This window comes from Myotis daubentonii, chromosome 3 (genome assembly GCF_963259705.1).
Source record: "Myotis daubentonii chromosome 3, mMyoDau2.1, whole genome shotgun sequence".
Taxonomy (NCBI): Eukaryota; Metazoa; Chordata; class Mammalia; order Chiroptera; family Vespertilionidae; genus Myotis; species Myotis daubentonii.
The window spans coordinates 34,679,603-34,701,617 of NC_081842.1; the positions used below are offsets into that span (position 1 = coordinate 34,679,603).

The 22,015-nt window shown below is 36.8% G+C and overlaps 2 protein-coding genes across 3 annotated transcripts in view; one reads left to right on the forward strand and one right to left on the reverse strand.

Moving 5' to 3' along the window:
- NLGN1 (neuroligin 1) overlaps positions 1 to 22,015 on the forward strand; it is an 846,948-nt gene that overhangs the window by 589,702 nt on the left and 235,231 nt on the right. The window lies entirely within an intron of this gene.
- LOC132231832 (lipoyl synthase, mitochondrial-like) lies at positions 19,245 to 20,426 on the reverse strand. Its single transcript, XM_059691652.1, is given in 3 exon segments — positions 19,245 to 20,222; positions 20,224 to 20,307; positions 20,355 to 20,426. Coding segments are annotated over 3 exon segments (1,134 nt in total).

Consider the following 22,015-nt stretch of genomic DNA (forward strand, 5'->3'; position numbering starts at 1 on the left):
GAAACAAAAAAATAACGGCTAGTATTTATTTCCATTTTTCTGCCTTCTTATGTTTTTCTTCTAATATAGAGTTCCCATATTTTTATTATTTTAAGGTCAATTAAATAAGAAATATAAGTAATATACAAGTTGTAATAAGTCAGAGAATTTATTGTAAATTTAAGTATATTTATCCTCATAAAGGGAAAAATGATTTTTTGGAATATCTAAAATATAGCATGAATATTAAAGTAATATGTAATTTTAAACACTAAATCTTCAATTACATGTAAACAATTGACATGATAATTTTAGAACACTCAGACTTATCTTCTGAAGTACCTTTATTTGAAAACAAACTGGTAATTATGTATGCACTGTAGTAATAAGTAAAGTTCAAATCACTCTTATTGATTATACCTTAAATTGGACTGAAAGATTAGGATTACACCAATAAGAATTTACACAAAATACAAGTCTATGGTTGTCTTCACAAGTAAGTCCTGATCATTAGAGATTTTTAATTTTTCTGACTCATTTAACAGTGTCACATCAGAATCCATGTCTAATGAATGCCATTAGGCCAACAGATTTAGCCAGTGGGGAATTATCTTGCCTCTTGAAGGATGAATCCTGCATTATTGAGACAATCTATGGAATAGCTTGTAGAAAGATGTAGGGGAGAGAGTCATCTTTTAAACACAGACAATAATTTGACTCTGGAAAGTCAGGAAATAAATCTGTAGTGGAAGTCCTGGGGTCAATTGTTAAAACACTGCCGTTCATGAACAGTGAGGCAGAGCTAGGCACAGGTTGGGGAAATTGTGGCTCTAGAGTTCTTCTTCTGGAAGAACATTCATTTGTGTACAATATATATCATTTGGCCCTGGTACAAAGTTTCTCAAGATCCTTTGAATCTGCTAAGTATATTCTGGCTCCCTACTTTCCTTCAAAATGTTACAGGACTTGAAAGGGGATGAAAGGGGCTCTGAAGATGCTGGTAGCGGTCTTCTTTAGATCTGGCTATTGGTACACAGGCTTGTTCACTTTCAAAGTTCATTAAACTGTAAATTTAAGACTTGGGTTCTTCTCTCTGCATATGGGATACTTAAGTATGATTTTACTTAAGAAGAAGAAAAAAAAACTAAAAAGAAGCTGTATCTGATGCTTTAAGAATTACTGGAAAATTACAGCCTGAAATTCCTGGTAGAAGGAGTCATTGAAGATAAAGAGAAAAAGAGGGGGAGGGGAAAGAAGAAGGAAGGAAAGAAGGAAGGAAGGTAGAAAAGGAAGGAAGGAAGGAAGGAAGGAAGGAAGGAAGGAAGGAAGGAAGGAAGGAAGGAAGGAAGGAAGGAAGGAAGGAAGAAAAGGAAGGAAGGAAGGAAGGAAGGAAGGAAGGAAGGAAGGAAGGAAGGAAGGAAGGAAGGAAGGAAGGAAGGAAGGGAGGAAGGAAGGAAAGAGAGGCAATATGCCTTGTCATATTGTGGCTCCCTGCTGCAGCTCACATTTATCAAGCACCTATTGAGGGCCAGGAATACTCTACACAGATACACCTCATTAAGTTCTCCCCAAAACTTGGTGGCTTAAACATTATCTTCTCCATTTTACAGATGACAAAACTAAGACTTGTAGACTCACACACCTGTCTGCAGGAGCTGGGGGTCTCCTTGGAAAAGTCCTTCTCCCAGGATATATAAAATACTTTGTTGGTAATCATAGGAGCTCCCTCTTCTCAAGCATCTGAAATGCTGGCATCTGCAGCTGTTTGCAAGGGTGAGAAATGGGATATGGGTAGAAAGACATAGAATGAGTATCGTGAAATCTCAAGGGGATTAATGCCCATTACTTCCTTTGAGGTGGAAATTCATCATCACAGTGTGGAGAGGCACTGCTGTTAAATTCCCTGCCCTCTGCAAACAGCCATCTGTCTGAGATCTCCCTGAAGTGGCTGCCGTCCAGGATGGCTGTGCTGCTGTAGTCCTTGAGTGGTTGGAGCGCTGTAATGTCTATGTTAATAGCTGGGAAATAGCAGCGGCAGCAGCCAGACCACTCCAATGGAACATTTGCGAATCGGGGTAAGTTTGATTGAGCAGAAAAGTCATGCTGACTGTGTGATGAAGAGGCAGAACTGGTGCTGGTGACAGGCCCTGCAGTCAGCAGCTGCAGATTTGATGGGAAGGGCAGACTGATCTGGGAAATGGGAAGAGCTGACTGCCAATAGCACTTCAGGGAGTTTTGTTCAGTGCATCTCCCCAGCCCTTGTAAACCACCCATCACGTGTAGAAGCTTAGGGGATAAAACACTCTTGTAGCATCACAAGGTGCAGGCAGGTACATGTGGATAGAAGTGTAGAGAAAAGAAAAAACAAACAAACAATAAACATAGAACAAGACTTCATTTTCATTGCAAGAATCCAAACAGGGCACTAGGGTTTTGTTCACTAGATCTGGGAACTCACAGTTCTCTGGTGTTACTAACATCCCTGTAATAACATGACCTTGACCATAGTTAGACTACTACCACAGTAGAGCTTAGGTCATCCAAAAGTCAGCAAACATTTTTGAATACCTATTGGCTATAAGGTGAAATATTAGGTATTTTGGTGAATATAATGAGTGAGAGCCCATCATTCCTGCCAGTAAATACTAGCCTGTTAAATGAATACTACAGACAAAGAAGACTAAAGGAGTATGTGTCTCTCTTCAGGAAAGTAGGTTATCTGCTAGGTAGAATCAATTATATTTTAAGGAATAACGAAGAGGCTAGGATTCAGAATACTTTAGCTTTATGGCCTGTGTATAAGAATTCAAGAGCTACACTTTCTGTATATGTGGCCCTCCTTAAACCTCCCCAGTACATTTCTGGCAAAAATAAAGTAAAATATTTTAAAATTGTCATCATTCAAAGTCATGGAAGATTCCAAAGTCTTCTATCAGATAAGTAGAAATGGCTGGTAAGTCAGATTGCCCACCAAAGGGGCACTTTGAATCAATTCTTTTATAAACACCAAACTCCTTGAACCTTTTTATCTGCTTATTGAGAATGTAAAATCACCACTGCACTGTCAATCTAGTTATTGTTAAATAGTTGGCTCTTTAGTGATGCTATTTGTACTTTGTGGCATCCTTTACTTAGACGTCTTTAAAAAAGAAAATAAATATATTCCATGTTTAATTGTACAAAATAAAACAAAAATTAAATGTCCATCTCTAAATCATACCCATAAATTTTTATGAGCCCACATTGTCCTTTTTTTAAGCTCTTTCTTGCTAATACATCTTCTCATAGTAATAATAACAACTATTATTTAGTATATGCCTCCTGAGGGACAAGGATTAGAGATACTTTACATACATTATTTTATTTAACTATATTCTCAGTTCTGATTAATTATAAAATTATGTAGATTTTTTCTAGAAATCCAACTTTGTAAAAAGCCAAACACATAGGCTAAATTTAGACTTTCCAAATGAAAGCACCACAACTAGAATCATTAAGTAACTAGCCAATAATCTTTTTGATTTGAGGTTTCAAAAGTATGATTTAAACATGACTTAAAAAGTACAAACCAAAAATACAAGGTATAAACAAGGAAATTAATATATTGTGTTCAATGAAGAACATAATATACAAAGCTAAGAAGAAAGATGACAGCTCAAGAGAAGATATATTTAGCATCTGAAATTGATGAAGGGGATAATTATCTATAATATACTAGGGATGTCTTCAAATCCATAACAATGTTAAGGACTCCAAGAGAAAATGGACCAAGTATTTAGGAAAGAAAAGATGCAGAAAGAGAAACCCAAGCTGATAATAAGTTTATTATAAAAAGATGTTTAAACTCACTGACAACTAGGAAGAAATGCAAATTAAAACAAAAAGATAACATTTTATATCAAACTAGAGGCCCAGTGCATGGATTCGTGCACTGGTGGGGTCCCTTGGCCTGGCCTGTGGGATGGGGCTGAAACCAGCTCCCTGACATCCCCCAAGGGGTCCTGGATTATAAGAGGGCGGTACTTGGGTGATGCACCCCAGAATCAGGCTCCCTCCTCTCTGGTTCCAGGTGCATTACCCAAGAACTGCAGCTGCCAAGTCACCGCAGGTTGGCAGCTCCTGCATTGAACGTCTGCCCCTTGGTGGTCAGTGTGTGTCATAGCTACTGGTTGGGGCATCTGCCCCCTGGTGGTCATTACACATCATAGCTACTGGTTGGATGGTCAGAAGGTCGTTTAGGCTTTTGTACATATAGATGGACTGGCAAAAACTAGACGGTGAGGAACCTTCAAGATTGTTGTGGATGTGGGAAGCTGGGAACACTTGTACACTGTTGACAGGAGTATAAACTGAATTAATCTTTATGAGGCAAAGGTTATCACTGGGAAAAAGCATTTATAAGACTACTATATGGCATTGGGTATATAACAGAGCATAGCTATAAAAAAAATCCTATATTTAAAAAGTCACAAAGAAACAGCAACCTTTATTTTGTGGGGAATATTTTCGTATATCATAAGAGGGAAAGAAGCCATTTTATCAACAGCTTCTAACCCTTTAGTGAAATTGAAATTAGTAAAAAAAAAAAAAAAATTAAAAATTTCCCAGTTGCCATGGCTCAGTGGTTGAGCATCGACCTATAAACCAGGAGGTCCCGGTTCAATTCCGGATTGTGGCTTGATCCCCAGTATGGGGCATATAGGAGGCAGCCGATCAATAATTGTTTCTCATCATGGATGTTTCTATCTCTCTCTCCCTCTCCCTTCCATCTCTGAAATCAATAAAATATATATTTTTTAATTTAAAAAATTTTCATATATAGTTATTTAGTCCTCTATTTCCAGAGGCCAAAAACTATGTCATTATTGTGCCTTGATACTAATGCATAGTTTTGGATGAATAAATGAATAAAAAACTAATGTAGATTTTTTAAATCCTAATGCCCAACACCTACATACAGCTACATGTATAATCTTAAAAATAATATGATAAAGAAACGAAAAAACACAACGAAAATGTAGCCTGTGTCACAATACTACTCATATAAATAAATTTAAAAACACACACAGATAAATACACAACACTATTACAAATATTACAAGCATAACTCCGGACACATTTTAAGCATAATAGAGTGTGAGGTAGGGAGAAGTTTGATGAAATAGGGGGTCAGGAATAAAAGGGGGAAATAAATAACTTTAGAATATTTGTCATGATTATGTGCCATCAACTGTTAGGACTGGTTAACCCAATTCTCTGCACTTGAGATCCAGTAAGCAAACACAATCTTCTTCTACTATATAGTTATTAATAGCAAATAAAGAGCTTGAAGCAAAGTTGCAAGACTTTCTGCTCCTTTTGTATATCATGTACTGCTTTTTTACTAAATATTTCCACAAAACATTTATGCTAAAAAGGATTATTATAATTTAATTCAAAGACATTTATTAAGCTTCAGTTGTGTGTGAGAGATTGATTGTCCTAGGTGTTCAAGAAGATTATAGCCTGAAGAGTAAGCCAAATAAAACTTGGCTAAGTTAAGTTCAGTTCCATTTAAAAAATGAAAGGAAGAAAAAGAACTAAAAGCAGAAATTGATCTTCACCAAAGCTTTCAAACAGCATAGGTCAATACTGAAGTTTCTGCATAGTGTATGTAACACCCAGGAGTTCCAAAAATATGTCATTTATGTGGCTGTCTGACCAAACTCCTATTCATCCTACAACTTCTCCCTCCAAAATTCATCTTCTCTCAACAACTCTAACCTTTTTCTCTCAAGCCCTTTTCTCCAACTTTTGGATTTGTTTAGTTTGTCATTTCCTAATATAGATATCTTGATTTCTCATTTTGAGCTCTGCAAATCTCTACTAATTACCTTAATCAGCAAAGCATAAAGATAGTGGGTAAAGTTCAGAGGGAAAAGTAAATACTCACACAGGGCCATATCACTTTGAAGCCAGATGTATTTCAGAATTCCAATTCAGGATTTTGGAATAAATATGTTGCATAAAAATCACCACTAAGGAGATTGGGCTGCACTAATATAATAACAATTACATTATTTGTTGTGACACAAGAGACGTATGGCATAGAGACTCATGTCACTTCAGGCCAATTTTTGCCCCAAAATAAATTTAGATCAGGTCAAGTTTTGATGTAAAATGACTTTTAAAAAACAATTTTTATAGCTTTTTGAATTATGAAGTTAAAAATACAGCAATGTGATCTTGTACATCAGTCTCAAGGATCATAATCATGAAATAAATTGCATAAAATTCATAGGTTATTGTATGACATGATAAATACATAGTAGGTATTGGTTCTGATCATTCTTAATAATATTATATAGTTTTATAACCTTGGAGGACACATGTATTACTTCAGTTAATCTTTATAACCACTCTTTAGTTAGATATTTTTATTACATCAATTGTGTAGAGGACAGGGATACTCAGTACCTTTCCCAGAAACATCTGGATAGTTTGTGGTCAAGTTGAATTTCCATGTAAGGTATGTGATTAAAAGCATTTTGAGGCACGTGCTTTTAATTATACACCATACTGTGATTCCTAACCTCAAAGAATTGAGGATGGTGGGCTAAGACATTGAGTTTTGACTCATGAACCAAGAGGTCCCAGTTCAATTCCTGGTCACAGCACATGCTCAGGTTGCAGGCTTGATCCCCAGTAAGGGGAATGCAGGAAGCAGCCAATAGATGTCTCTCTCTCATCAATGTTCCTATCTCTCTATAGCTCTCCCTCTAAAGTAAAATAAGAACAAAAACACATATTTTAAAATAAGGAAATGCTAGAAATCCTAACCACTGAAGATAAATGAATATCTTTGATGGTCTCATTAATAGACTTGACACAGTCAAAGAAAGAATCAATGAGCCTGAAGACAGGTCAATAGAAACTTCCCCCACTGAAAAGCAAATTCTCTTGAACAAAAGAGAAACCAGAGGAAAACAACTTGCTTATAAAGGAACAAGGGTAAACATTATACAGGACTTATCAAAACCATGCAAGCAGGAAGAGAGTGGAGTGGAATATTTATAAAGTGCTGAAAAAGGAAAAGAAATCCATCCATCTAGAATTATATATCCAGTAAAAGTACTGTTCAAAGTGAAAGAATTAAAGATTTTCTTATACAAACAAAACCTGAGGGTATTCATTTTCAACAGATTTAATTTGCAAGAAATGTTAAAAGAAGCTCATCACACCCTAGTCCAGTGGTTCTCAACCTGTGGGTCGTGACCGCCTAAGACCATCGGAAAACACCTATATAATTACATATTGTTTTTGTGATTAATCACTATGCTTTAATTATGTTCAATTTGTAATAATGAAAATACATCCTGCATATCAGATATTTACATTACGATTCACAACAGTAGCAAAATTACAGTTATGAAGTAGCAACAAAAATAATTTTATGGTTAGGGGTCACCACAACATAAGCAACTGTATTAAAGGGTCGTGGCATTAGGAAGGTTGAGAACCACTGCCCTAGTTGGTTTGGCTCAGTGGATAGAGCATTGGCCTGCAGACTGAAAGGTCCCAGGTTCAATTCTGGTCAAGGACACATGCCCAGGTGGCATGGTCAATTCCCAGTAGGGGTCGAGTAGGAGGCAGCTGATCAATGATTCTCTCTCATCATTGATGTTTCTATCTCTCTCTCCCTCTCTGAAATCAATAATACATATATTGATAACATAGATAGATAGATGATAGATAGATAGATAGATAGATAGATAGATAGATAGATATAGATATTTAAAGAAATTTCTTCATGCAGGAGGAAAATGTTGTACATCAGAAATTTGAATCTACATATAGAACAAAAGCACTAGATAAGGAATAGATAAGGCAAAATATAGTCTTTTAGTTTTCCTATTCTTAATTGACTTACAATGTAACCATTTAAAGTAGTAATAGTAACAGTGGATTAGATGATTATAGCTTATAGATAAAGTGAGTGACATTAATGCCATAAGAGATGAAAAGAAGAATTAAGATTCCTCTGCTTTAAATCACCTACACCACATGTGAAGTGTAATTTTTTTTAATCTTTATTGTTGAAAATATTACATATGTCCCTTTTCCCCCCTTGACCTCTTCCAGCCCACCCCTGCCCACCACCCCACGCCTTCACCACCCTACGCCTTCACCACCCTATGGTCTATGTCTATGGGGTATGCATATATGCATACAGGTTTATCTCTTCCTACCTACCCACTCTCCACTGCCTTCCCTCTGAGGTTTAACAGTTGTTCAATGCTTCCATGTCTCTAAATCTATTTTTGTTCATCAGCTTATGTTGTTCATTAGATACCACATATGAGTGAAATTATGTGATACTTATCTTTCTCTGACTGGCTTATTTCTATTAGCATAATGCTCTCCACGTCCTGCCCATCAGCAAATAATTGAGTTAAAAACTCAACACAATGAAATACTATGCATCTGTAAAAAAACAAAGAACTCTTACCATTTGTAACAGCATGGATGGACCTGTAAAATGTTATTTGAAGGTGGATTTAGGTTAGTTTAAAATGTTTACTATAGCCCATCTGGTGTTGCTCAGTGATTGAATGTCAACCTGTGAACCAGGAAGTCACTGGCTCAATTCCCAGTCAGGGCAGATGCCCAGGTTGCAGACTCAATCCCCAGTAGGGGGCTTGCAGGAGACACCCAACCAATGATTCTCTCTCATCATTGATGTTTCTATCTCTCCCTTTCCCTTCCTCTCTGAAATCAATAAAAATATATATTTTAAAATGTGTATTATAAACTGTAGTGCAACCACTAAAAAATTATAAAGAATTATAATTGATACACTAAAAGTGGAGATAAGTATACTCATATAAAATACTTGCTCAACATCAGAGAAGGCATAACATGGGAGCAAACGTAATAAATAGAAAAGAATTACAAACTAGGTAGATATAAATCCGATGATAATAATTTCTTCAATCGTGAATAGCCTAAATAGACCAATTAAAAGACAGATTCTGAAAGTGGATAAAAATAATGAGACTCTAATACATATGTCTATGAAAAAAAATCTACTTTAAATATGAAGACTCAGATAGGTAAAAAATTAAGGGAATCAGAAATGTATGCCATGCTAACCCTAATCAAAACAATGCTGGAGGAGCCATGTTAATTTCAGAGGTAGCCAATTTCAGGACAAGGGAGATTTTCAAGGATTAAGAGGAGATTACATGTGCCTAACATCATAACAGATTTTATTCTTTTCATTATCTCATTCATTCCTCGTGAAAATCCAATTGGTGGGTAGCATTCACTCTATGTTTGAATATAAAGAGATTGATAAAATGTGGGAAAATGGCATTGCATTGGCTTCCTTTAGCTAAATAAGTTCCATTGAAACATCAAACAGAAAAATTGGCATTTGAAACTGCAAACAGGGACTCAACACACCATTATATTTGTTAATCTGTATTACATTGGTTATTGTCATAGGAGCCTATTCAAAACTGCACACACTGCTACTGTGCCCAGGTAGACAAGAGACCCAGCAGAACCTTTCATGCCAACATTTTGTCATATGTGGTGTGTGGCCATCTTGTCTCATAGGTTACTGATGTCATACAGTCTCTGTCACATGTAATCCTGTTGGCAATCTCCACTGTTCCCCAATGTCTCACAGCTTTGCCTCGTGGCTTAATAATGGGTTAGGTATGTGCTTAGCACATTTCATCTGCCTGCCAAGTTTGAGTTTGCTCCACTTAATGCAGCTCCTGCCTTGGTGTCCTGCTACCATTTATCATCCATAAGCATCTCACCCTACAGAGCAGGGCTGAAGGAAGTGTGACTTCAGTGTCGCTGGGCTGGCTGGGATCCAGGGTCTTGTTGCCAATGGTCTGCAATTCCACTTAATAATGCAAATGGCTGATGGTGTTGCTGGTGACACTGCCTGAGAAATTCACATGCTGGCAAGTCTACTCCCAATTATTAATGCCCTGTACGTCAGTATTTCAGGCCACTAACCTCATTCATGGTTACATGACCCTCTGGACCACTAACCTTATAAACGCCACTTACAAAATAGACAATATATTTATTATTTGGTTTGATGTGGAAAATGACATGGTTTTGTATATCTTCACAATAATGAGATAATTTCTTTTTATTATGAAATGTACATAGCAATTCATGGCCTTATACAAGAAACCAAAATATTAATGCAATAATATAAATATTATTCTTTAAAAATATTGTCAATCAACTAGAAGGCATTAGCAAGTAAAGCCCAGATAATAATTTAAAAAGTAAAATATAACAAACAAGCAAATAATTTAACCTTGATATTACTGCCACAGGCTTCCTTCACACTTTCTAGCTTTGGGGGGTTTATCTTATAACTATAGCTTTTATATAACACACTCATATATTGTGATTACCATATGCCAGGTAATCTTTTAAGCATTGTACAAATATGAAATAATTTGATGCTCTAAAAACTGTATGAATTAGGTTATTATTATCCCCATTTTATTGATTAAGAAACTGAGGTACAAGAATCTTGAGTAACATTCCAAAATTCACAGTTAGAAAGTGGCGGAGCTGAGAGTCCAACCAGGCAGAGGTGCTGCATAATCTGAGATTACAACCACTTCTGTGTTATAAAATTTCACTATTACCTCAAGCTATCTCCACTTTTTATGGAAGTATGTCATTCCTCTAACACAGTGGTTCCCAACCTTTTTTTGGCCATGCCCCACTTAAGCATCTCTAAAATCCAGATGCCCACCCTGTGACATATAATTATTATTTAAAAGCTGAACTCTTATTCACATGGAGGAAGCCTAAAAGGCCATTAACTTGGTCTAAACAAGCTTCAAAAGAACATGGCATCCATGAAAGAGAAAAATAAAAGAACAAAAGGGCAGTTGAAGTACTGAGGAAGAAATCACTAAGAACTGTTACAAAAATAAAAATAATCTGAAGTGCTATGAAAAAAATAGCAAATAAAGTTTCAAAACATATAATAGAGAACTGAAATTCATAAATACATCACAAGATATATTGATATGCAGTATGAGGCCCCTAGAACCATAAGAAATGCAAAAAATTCACTGTTAAAACTCATTCTTCAATTGCCCCCTTGTGGGGTATGTGCCCCATGTTGGGAACCACTGCTCTAACAAATCATGATAAGGATATTCTAGATGCTCAATGATTGCATAGGAACTAGACAAGGAACAAAAGAGTTCAATTTTTACCCAAAACTAAGAATTAAGTTCACAGCGAAGTAAGTTTAGTGACTTGCTCATAAAAGCCAAATGAGATTTACAATATTAACAGGAAAAATCTGATGAGAATTATATTGCCCGGGGTCAAATATGGACCCTTGAGATAAATTTAAAACAAGTGTCAAATGAATGAGGCAGCCTGAGGTAGGCAAAAGACAGCAGGCTGGGGATCGCAAGTGAAAAGTTCTAGTCTTTCTCATATCCTGGAACAACTGTTTATTTTTGTTTATTAAACTACAAGAGTATAATCTTATAGTTTCTGTAGTCAGACAAGCTGAGTCTCCAATCCGGTTTATTCATTTCCTCCCTGTGAGTCTTGTCTTGCGGGGGGGGGGGGGGGGGGTGTCCATGCATAGCTCCTTCTTATTTCCTTCAAAGCAGACATGTTTTCCAATTATTATTATTATTATTATTATTATTATTATTATTATTGACTGAAAATATCCAGCTAGACAGAGCAGACCTTACTTAGAAGTGTATTTATCTAACTTGGCAGCCATGAAATTCTGCATAGCTGTACTGAGATACTAGCTTTGTAACTAGCAATGAGGCTATGTTCTGGAAATACAAAGTGAATACAGAGACTAGGTTCCTGACTTCAAAAAGCTGGATTTTGTGGGAAAGATAGATGTTGAAGTGTGCTGAGGTACATATGGGTCAAGATTATTAAAGGCTCAAAGAAAAATTGGGGAGCAAAACCAAAACAAATTCTCTCTGGTGATACTTCATGCTTATGGAAAGAGGTTTGAAGCACCAAGTCACACTGTACAGGCATGCTTTCAGTCACCTCTGTTTATGCTTCAAAATTGAGTATTGTTAGGGATATTTTCTACATATACTAGATTCAGAAGCAAGTGTTCCGCCTTCCTGTAAAGTGGGCTGATGCCCACCAGTGTAACTAAGCTTGTGAAAACATCGCTTGGTGTTAGAGGCCACAATGGAAGCACTAGCGATGTAATGTCACTCCGATCAAATGCTAAGTGACACAGACCTCCATGGGCAGGGACATTTAGACAGCGCCATCCCACAAAATACTGTCTACTAGCAAGCACAGGTGAGGAAATAGGAAGCCAAACAATTCAGATATTAAATAGGGTTGACAGTTAAGGATGAACTTGAATTTGTACTGTGTTAATTTAGGATAAGTATTTTTTTTAAAGGTTAAACATGTTACTCGTGGTATTTTGTAGGTTTTAGCACATTTTGCTTCCTCTGAAGTGAACACATGAAAAGAGTAATTAAGATCCATAGATGAAGGGTACGAGAGTGGTTTTGAAGATATTAATTAGGTGGTAATTTAAACAATAGTAAAGTGCAATTGGCAATGTGGTGAAATATTATTGAAGAAAGCTATTGCTAGGACCCTGGTTTTTATAGTTTGAAGGAGAAGGTGTTGATGTAGAAATAGGGCAGATATGATGGCTAACATTAATGCCTCCAATAATGATAAAAATATATTGAATGAATTTTATGATGCACATACATTTTCAAATATGAAAAATTATGTTTCATATTCAAAGAATGTCATGAGGCATGAAGCCTCCTACAGAATATCAACTAAAACAAGGTAATAAAGAGTGAATGTGGCAGTTAGTATGAATATAATACACTTTACAATGGAATATGATACAATTCTCATTTACAGGTTTAATTCTGTAAATCTCATTTGGCCTCTATGAGCAAGTCATTGAACTTTACTGCCCAACTGAAATGTTAGGTTTTGGTTAAAAATATTTTTTATTTTTGCAGCAATGTCTAATTTTTCTGTGGCTAGTGGAAAGCCCTTTTTACTCAATTTGCTCAGTTGATCCATTGAGATGTCAGCCATTCCATCTTTTGCTTGGTTCTCAACTCATTCACAATATCAACCTGGAATTTAACTGTATCCTATGCCCTTTGTGTGATGTGAAATCCCTTTTCAGAAAAAGATTCGCAGCAGAAAGCCACATCTATGGCTTATCCTAAGGATAGCCTTTGCAGCATGTAGCAATTAGTGATAAAGTGTAGTAAAGTTTTAATCTAATAATACCAAAAATAAAGTTTAATGCCACCTTTTTCATCACTCATCTCCAAGTACTATTCAGAATGTCTATGACTGTGCTTTGTCTTATGGATATTTCCTCCAAAATCACTCACTGAATTCATCATTGGTAAAGTTAAGGAAACCTCCCCACCCACCCACCTCCTTTTATTCCCCAAAAACCAACAATAACAACAAAAAACTAAAAACAGCAATTACAAAGAGTTAAAGTCTTTTGATTTGGAGAAAAAAAAAAAAAAAAACACAAACTTATGTTCTGGGTCCAGAGCAGTCCTAAATCTCTTTTGTTTCATTTTCTGATTATCTAGGTGTCTTTTCATAAACACTTTTTAAAGTGGTCCTTTCCCTCTTCTAGGAAACTTGAGGAACTAAGAAAACATATTCCAGCCCCCTCGATCCCTTTCCTTCCAGACCCACAGTAGTCAGTGATGCTTGTTTATTTTGTGTTTTGAAATATTCCATAATTGCTTCATGTACATACCACTTGAGGAAAAGAACGTGCAGCATTTTCCTTTTATATGCTCCACACAACCTACCATAATCTTGAGCATCAAAAATTGCTCGTTGCCTGTGCACATTATTCACTTAGCCAGCTCCAATTTCAGCTGAAGTTCTTTCACCGAGTATGAGACTCTGTAGGGCATTCAAAACAAGAGAGGCTGCCTTAGAAGCTAGTCATTTAGGAAGAAAGCATCCAGTCCCTGGCACTTCATACTTTTACCTTCAGATCCAGAACATCATTTTTTACCTCAAAAAAAGGTGATTTTATGGAAGGACTGTTCAATATCTCTAGGTTAATTTTTGCATTTCCAAAGCCTTTTCTTTGGCTCCAAGTGACTCCCCCACCCCCACCTCGCCTTGAGGATGAAGCATTCAAAGGCATCAGGCAAGAAAGATAAGACTCAGTAAGTTATTGAAGCTATTGGAGCTCACTCCTTGCAAAGGACAAAATATATACACCTGAAAAATGAAAACAGCAATAGAGTGATTTCCAAGGCCAACAAACGCAGTCGGGTTTCTGGCAGTGACGGTACAAAGGATAGTGTGTTTGGAATCGTTAGTGTTCACGGTGCCTTTGTAGGCCTGTGACTGCCTGTGCTTAGGAAGATAAGAAACATTGAGAGGTAACAATTTTCTGCTTAAGAATGTGAGAAACTAAAGTAATAAAGGTAGGATCTTCATGTTGCAGCAACGGTAGCTGGAAAGTTGGTAGAAGTCGAGCTGCTGATAAGCCCAGAATAGAAATAAGGCCAATCCTCTGATGTTCCAAACACTTACCTGAAAAATGATCTCTCCGAGGTCAATTTTGGTTAACTCTCACAATTCAAAGGCGGTTTCTTCTCTCTCTTTGACTTTTCATAGCATTTGACATACTATACATGACACTCAGGCTGATGTGATTCTTCTGTTCTCTTTCTTTTTGCTTACTCCTTCTCATTTTCAGGGAAAAGGGGCTGGGGGGTGAGGAAGGCTAAATGTCCACCATGAATCTACTGCTGATTAGCTCTGTGTTGTGAGGGAAAAATAAGTGTGTTACTAGGAGAGGTCAAGAACACCTTTTAGAAGAAACTCTGAGCAAGTGATTGTCATCTATGTACAGGAGAGATGAGTAGTAAAAGTTAGGCAGGGAAATCTGAATGGATTCCAGACCCCACTAGGGCAGGGGTGGGCAACCTTTTTGTGAGTGCCTGCCAAAACCAGCAACATCTCTGACTCAAAATTCTTCTGCGTGCCAACCCTAATTTTTTGAGAACATGGTACGCCTACTTGATATCTCTTAAGGTGTACGTATGTGAAGAACCTTGAAGAAATAATAAAATTCATTCGAGCGACAAAAACACAGTATATGATGATGAAAAATACATTTATTTTTTAATGTATACATGTACACTGATAGTCTGACAGAAAACTTTATGACTCCGTTTGATATTATCAGTGGGACTTTTGCTGCTGCATCACTGATGACAGAGATTTTACATCAGGTTTATATTTCGTGGCCTTCAGAGATATGCACGAGCTACTGCTTTCATCTGTCAGGCTACTCCTATTATGAGACTTTTATTTTACTATGTATTTACCCATCAATTATTTCTCTATCTACCCATTAATATATCTTCTTTTTAAGTAGTTCAAAGTAAATACATCAGTATATTTCTCCCCAAATACCTCAGCATGCATATTATTAACTAGAATTCAATATGTGCTTACATTTCTTTCCCCTTTTACATAAGACATACATACATACAGTGAAATGAACTGTACAAATATTAAGAGTTTATTCACTGAGTTTTGACAAATGCAAACACTTCTGTGTAACCAAACTGTGATTGAGGTCCAGAACACTGGCATCACTATCATGTCCATGAGAGTTATTCCCTACCTGTCCTCCAAAAAGCAGCCACTGTTCTGATATTTTTTTCAGATTAGTTTAATTGTGCTTATTTATATGCTTTTATAAATGGAATCAGGGTGTGAACTTTTTCCTTGAAGGCTTCTTCTACTCAGCAATTTTTTTGTTTGTTTTTTTGAGATCTATCCATCTTGTTAGTATATTAGTATTTTTTTCTTTTCATTGTTGAGTAGTCCATCATCTGCCTGTTAATGGACACCTAGACTGTTTGCAGTTTCAGATTATTATGAATGAAACTCCTATGAACATCATTGTAGAAATATTTTTTTACAAAAAATATATTCTTGTTTAAATACCTAAGAATGAATTTGCTATGAGATATTTCTCCAAAGTGACTTTATCAATTTGTATGCCTACAAAAAATATTTGTGAGTTGCAATTGCTCCACATACTTACCAAAATAGTTGTGGTTGGAGTCACTCCAGTAGGATTTATAGTTGTATCTCATTGTGGTTTTAATTTTCATTTCCTGGTGACTGATGCGTTTTAGCAATTTTTATGTCCTTTTTGGCCATTCATATATTTTCTTTTATGTAAGGTATGTGCAACTATTTGGGATCATTTTTAAATCAGGTTATTAAATATCTTATTATTAAGTATTAGAATCATTTATATTCTTGATACCTGTTCATTATCAGATATTTGTTTCACAGATACTTTCTCCCATTCTGTGACTTTTCTATGTATTTTCTTTATCCTTTTTGTTGTTGTTAATCCTTACTCAAGGATATTTATTCCATTTTTTAAAATTGTTTGGGGAGACTCAATTTTATTTTTTTATTTACTTTTATTTTTAAAAATCTTTATTGATAAAAGTTTTACATATGTCCTCCTTTTACCCCCATTAACCTCTTCTAGCACACCCCTGGCTTCCACCCCAGTCCTTCACCACCCTATTGTGTGTGTCCATGAATTATGCATGTATCCTGACTTCTAACCCCAGAGTCCCCAACCCTGGCTTTTGCTCACTCAGCTCCAGTCCACTCTGCCCTCCCTCTGCCTGAACCCAAGGTGAATGGCTGCACATGAAATTTTGTGCATTGACCCTTTAAGAAGCTACCTGCATTTCCAGCCATCTCTCCCTGACAGATAGAAACCCTGCTGCTTTTCACAGCCAGATGTTATGTGGGTACCTTTCTCAGTTCTGCTGCTCTCTGCTGGGAGGTGGCCAGCTTGGGGATTTAGACACCAGAGTTCTGTGGCAATCCCCCACAGCTGCTATGTCTCATGGGAACTTCAGCCAGCCCTTTTTGCACCTCTTCCCTTCCTACCAGTCTCTATGCGGTCTCCACTCTCCGTCCTTGGTTATCAGGGTTCTCTCCAGCCAGTCTTTAGCTGACTATTCAGGGTGGGTTTGTTTGTTTTTTTGTATTTTAATTGTAATTACAATTTGGTCCTGGGCATGTGTCAGTGTAGCATCCACTTACTCCACCACCATTTTTAATCCTCCATTGATTTTTAGAAAGAGTGGAAAGGAGTGAGGGAGGAGAGAGAGAGTGAAACAATGATGTGAGAGAGACACATCAATTGTTTGCCTCCTGCATGCACCCTGACTGGGGCCAGGGATTAAATCTGCAACACAGATATATGCCTTTGGGCGGGACCCTTCAGTGATCGAGCTGCTGATCTAACCATGAGTCACACTTGCCAGGGCTCCCTGTATTTTCTTGGTGGTATCTTTTGATGAGTATAATATTTTAATTGTAATTTATCAATTTCTTTTTTAATTATTTTATATGATCTAAGAAACCTTTGTCTAGTTCCAAGTCACATAGATATTCTCCTGTATTTTTATCTAAAATCTTTAGTGTTTTAGATTTTACAGATGAGTCAATGTTTAAATTAATTATCGTGCATGATGTGAGGTAGTTGTTGTTTGTTTTTTAATGTGAATGTCCAATTTTCTAGGACCCTTTGCTGAAAACATTCTTCTTTATTGGTTGCTTTGGTTCTTCTTAGCAACTTTTAAACAACTTAACCAAGATTTCAGATCTAGTAGGCCATGGAACAAAATTCCAAACTCACACTTGACTGAAAAAGGTCATTCATGTTCATTCCCCCAAAATCTATGTCTAATTAAAAATGGACTAATAAAAAGAGCCAAAAAATAATAGGTAGTGTACTAAGTTTTTTTTAGCATAGATTATTGCATTTAACTTTCAAATCAACTCTATTAAATAAACATCTTATTATGCCCACTTAGAGATGAGGAAACAAACTTAGAGTGGTTGAGATAATTTGCCTAAGTCACACAGCTTGTAAGTGACAAGTTAAAACTTGACCACAGGTCTGAGTTTTCAAACTGTTCTCTTAACCAGTGTGATATATTGCTCCATAATGAAGATCATACATTTTACCTGGTAAAAAGGGATTTAACATTAGTTTAGAAGTAGGCATAGCTTAGAACAGCCGTGGGCAAGCTACGGCCCGCGGGCCGGATCCGGCCTGTTTGAAATGAATAAAACTAAAAAAAAAAAAAGACCATACCCTTTTATGTAATGATGTTTAATTTGAATTTATATTAGTTCACACAAACACTCCATCCATGCTTTTGTTCCGGCCCTCCGGTCCAGTTTAAGAACTCATTGTGGCCCTTGAGTCAAAAAGTTTGCCCACCCCTGGCTTAGAACCTACAAGATACCTGAGAAAATATACATTTCTGCCTTGGCCAGGTAGCTCCATTGGTTAGAGCACCTTCCCAATATGCTACAGTTGTGGGTTTGATCCTTGGAGTCAGAATCAACTAATAAATGCATAAATAAGGGGACCAACAAATCAATGTTTCTCTCTCTAACCAATAAAAAATAAAAATTTCAAAACAATATTTCTTTAAATGGTATATTGATGTCTTTAATGATTATGTTTTTACCCTTTCCATTGTACTGGCAGTATTTTAATAAATCTACTTACTAATGTGATTAGAAATAGTGTAGCAGAGGGTAAGTATGGAAAGCCAATGTTTTTTTTCAAAGTTATGCATTATTTTTATTGAAAATAACAGTTCACATATTTTAAAATTCAAACAAGATTGGCTATCTACATTACATATTTTACAATATAGCCAATGTAAAAATCAACACTCAAACTCTTAAGCCTTTCTACATCATTCCAATGATGTTATACTGTTATGTAAAGAACATATCTAATTATAGGTAATCTGCTCAGTCTCAAGCTATATTGCCTGTTTCATCATAGTATGTAATTTATCAGAATGCAACTTGTCAATGATGCACAAGTAACAGAGGCTTAAGATTTCTAGAACTTTTCAATGTATTTTTAATTATATTGTAAAACAGTAAACTCTTACAAAGATGTTTTATGATTACATCACAGCAAGCAATTGTCTATTGGGACAAAAAAAAGTATGCTAAAAGGCAAATACATTTCTATAATTAAACATACACAGCTTATTGACATTTTTCTCAAAACAAAAAATGAGGATTCACCCAGTGACACATAGGCATTCTGCCACCACCTGTTCGCAAATGGAGTCAAGGTCTAAAAATTCCTGTGATCTCGAGTGTCTTGTTGAGTGTTAGAAGGCTTTTGTTTTTCTTTTAGCCACTAAATTTTTCAGGAAAAATTCACCCACTTTATATGAAGAACGTACCAGAGGGCCACTTGCAGTATAATGAAATCCAAGTTCATTTCCTACCTTTTCCCAGTATTTGATCTTTTCAGGAGTAATGTATTCTTTAACCTTGAGGCTGCACTTTGTCGGCTGCATATACTGTCCTAACGTCAAACAATCCACATCGGCCTCACGGAGTAATTTCATTGTTGCATATACTTGCTCATCATCCTCGCCTAGACCCAACATGACAGATGTTTTAGAAATAACATCAGGCTGAATCTCCTTGGCATGCTTCCGGACGCGCAGAGACTGGTCGAAATTGGCCCTGGGATCACAAACTTTCCTCTGTAATTCTGGGACTGTTTCTACATTATGTGCAAATACGTCTAATCCCGACAGGGCGACTTTTTCTATTGCTTTAAGATCTCCCCGGAAATCAGGACTGAGGCATTCCACAAGGATTTCTGGATTCCTTTCCTTTAGGTAAGACACAGTCTTTGCAAAGTGCTCAGCTCCTCCATCGGGCTTATCATCTCGATCCACCGATGTCAGGACAACATAATCCAGACCCCACTCAGCAATGGCCTTGGCGGTATTGCAGGGCTCATTGGCACCTACGGGAGGCGGATTTCTTGCTGTCTTAATGGAACAAAACCGGCAACCTCTTGTACACGTGTCGCCCATCAGCATGATCGTGGCTGTGGCAGTGGCGTATTTCCCACCTCCCCAGCACTCTCCGATATTGGGGCATCGAGCTTCCTCACACACTGTATGGAGATTTAAATCCCGCGAAGTGTTTTTCAGTTTATTGTAATTTTTCCCCATGGGAATCCTTGTCTTTAGCCATAGAGGTGGTCTTAACCTCTCTCCTTTCTGGCGTTTTAAGTTCCCTTTATATTCATCCCAGGTGCTCTTGTCTGTAAGATCACCAGACACAAATCTCGAAGGTATTTTGCTCGAAGGGTCCAGTCTGTAAAAATCCTTTTTCCTTTTTCTTTTCTTTTCTTTTCTTTTCTTTTCTCTTCTTTTCTTTTTTTTTTTTTTTAATCTGGCAAGGAATTTACCGCTGACTGGACTGCATAAATATTTTCCAAATACTCGGGGTCTCATGGCGCGGACGACTACCCCACAGCGTAGAGACATCTCCCTCTTGTTTTCTAGCAGGGTTCCGGGATCTAAATTTCCAGGGGGAAAAAACAGACCGAGAATCATCTCTGGATTTATGACATATTACCCGAACTACCCCTGGAAAGCTAGGTTTTAAGATTATTTTTTCTTATCAGCTGAAACAAAGAAGTTTTTTCCATCTTTTGAAATAATTTCTATAAAGATTCCACTGAGCCGGTGTGTCTTAGTGGATAGAGCGTCATCCCGGGGACTGAAGGGTCCTGGGTTCCATTCTGGTCAAGAGCACTTACCTCAGTGTATTTCAGTTGCAGGCTCCATCCACGCTAGGGCCAGGGCATGTGAGGGAGGCAGCTCTCATCCCTGTTTCTCTTTCTCTGTGTCTCTCCCTCTCCCTTCCACTCTTTATCAAGCAATGGAAAAATAGCCTCAGGTGAGGATTAACAACAACAAAGAGTTAATCAGATTTCCTTAGTTCAGGAAACCTGATAAGAGGATTATTATTTTACTATTAGGGTAAAACTATTTGCATGGGTCTTTATACTCTTAGTGTTTTAATAATGACCTCAAGAAAAAGGTGCTATCTCAATAGACAGAGATTTATTGCAAGCATATTGGTAAGAACTGTTCCTATTCTTTTGCAAGAGCATGTGAAAAATTGAAACTCCATAGTATATTTTCTTATATATAATTTAGCAGTGACTTGAAATTGCTTTTATATATAAAAAGATGACAATAGTATTTCCTCAAATGGACTCTAATACAGGAGTTTTGTTCTTTAAATAATAATGGAAAATTGAACATTGACGGAATAACATTCATCTCTGCTTTATTAAGAGCAGCACTACTGCCTCTAATAGAAGCAAACGGACTTTATTCATTGCTTTCCTTTGTGTGTTTATGCCTCTTGCAGCTCTATATCAGTGCATGCTAAATGGGGTTGTGCAGAATTTCTGGGGGGATCTACTCAGGATCTTTCAGGCACAATCTCCTCAATGTGACATTGACTGGACTCCAGTTACCTCTTGTTTCCATGTTTGAGCCCACATTACTATGTTCAAACCAACACATGCTTTTTTCTGTGCTTACATGGAATAAAAATGATATTCTTTTACTGATTTCAGAGAGGAAAGGAGAGATAGAAATATCAATGATGAGAGAAAATCATTGATTGGCTGCCTCCTGCATGCCCCACACTGAGGATCCAGCCCTCAACTGCCCTGACCTGGAATTGAACTCCTGGTTCATAGGTCAGTGCTCAACCACTGAGCAACATAGGCACGGTGGAATAAAAATAATCTTAATGTAACTTTGTAAGTATCTGTTTCCTATGGATTATACCTTAGGAAATACAGATTTATACCTCTATTCCATAAGGGAACTCTCCATGCCCATGCTGCCTATTTTATAAAATTGAGGTGAACATCCAACAGCTGTTATATAATTACATGTTTGTGAAGTATCAGAGGGTGGATTCCACTACTAAGCAAGGAATTGCTCTCTCATTCCTTAATTTTATTTAGTGGTGTATCATCCACCCAACAAGTTTTACAGGAGCCAATAGTAAATATCTGTGAAAATTGTACATTATATTTATTAATTTTTTG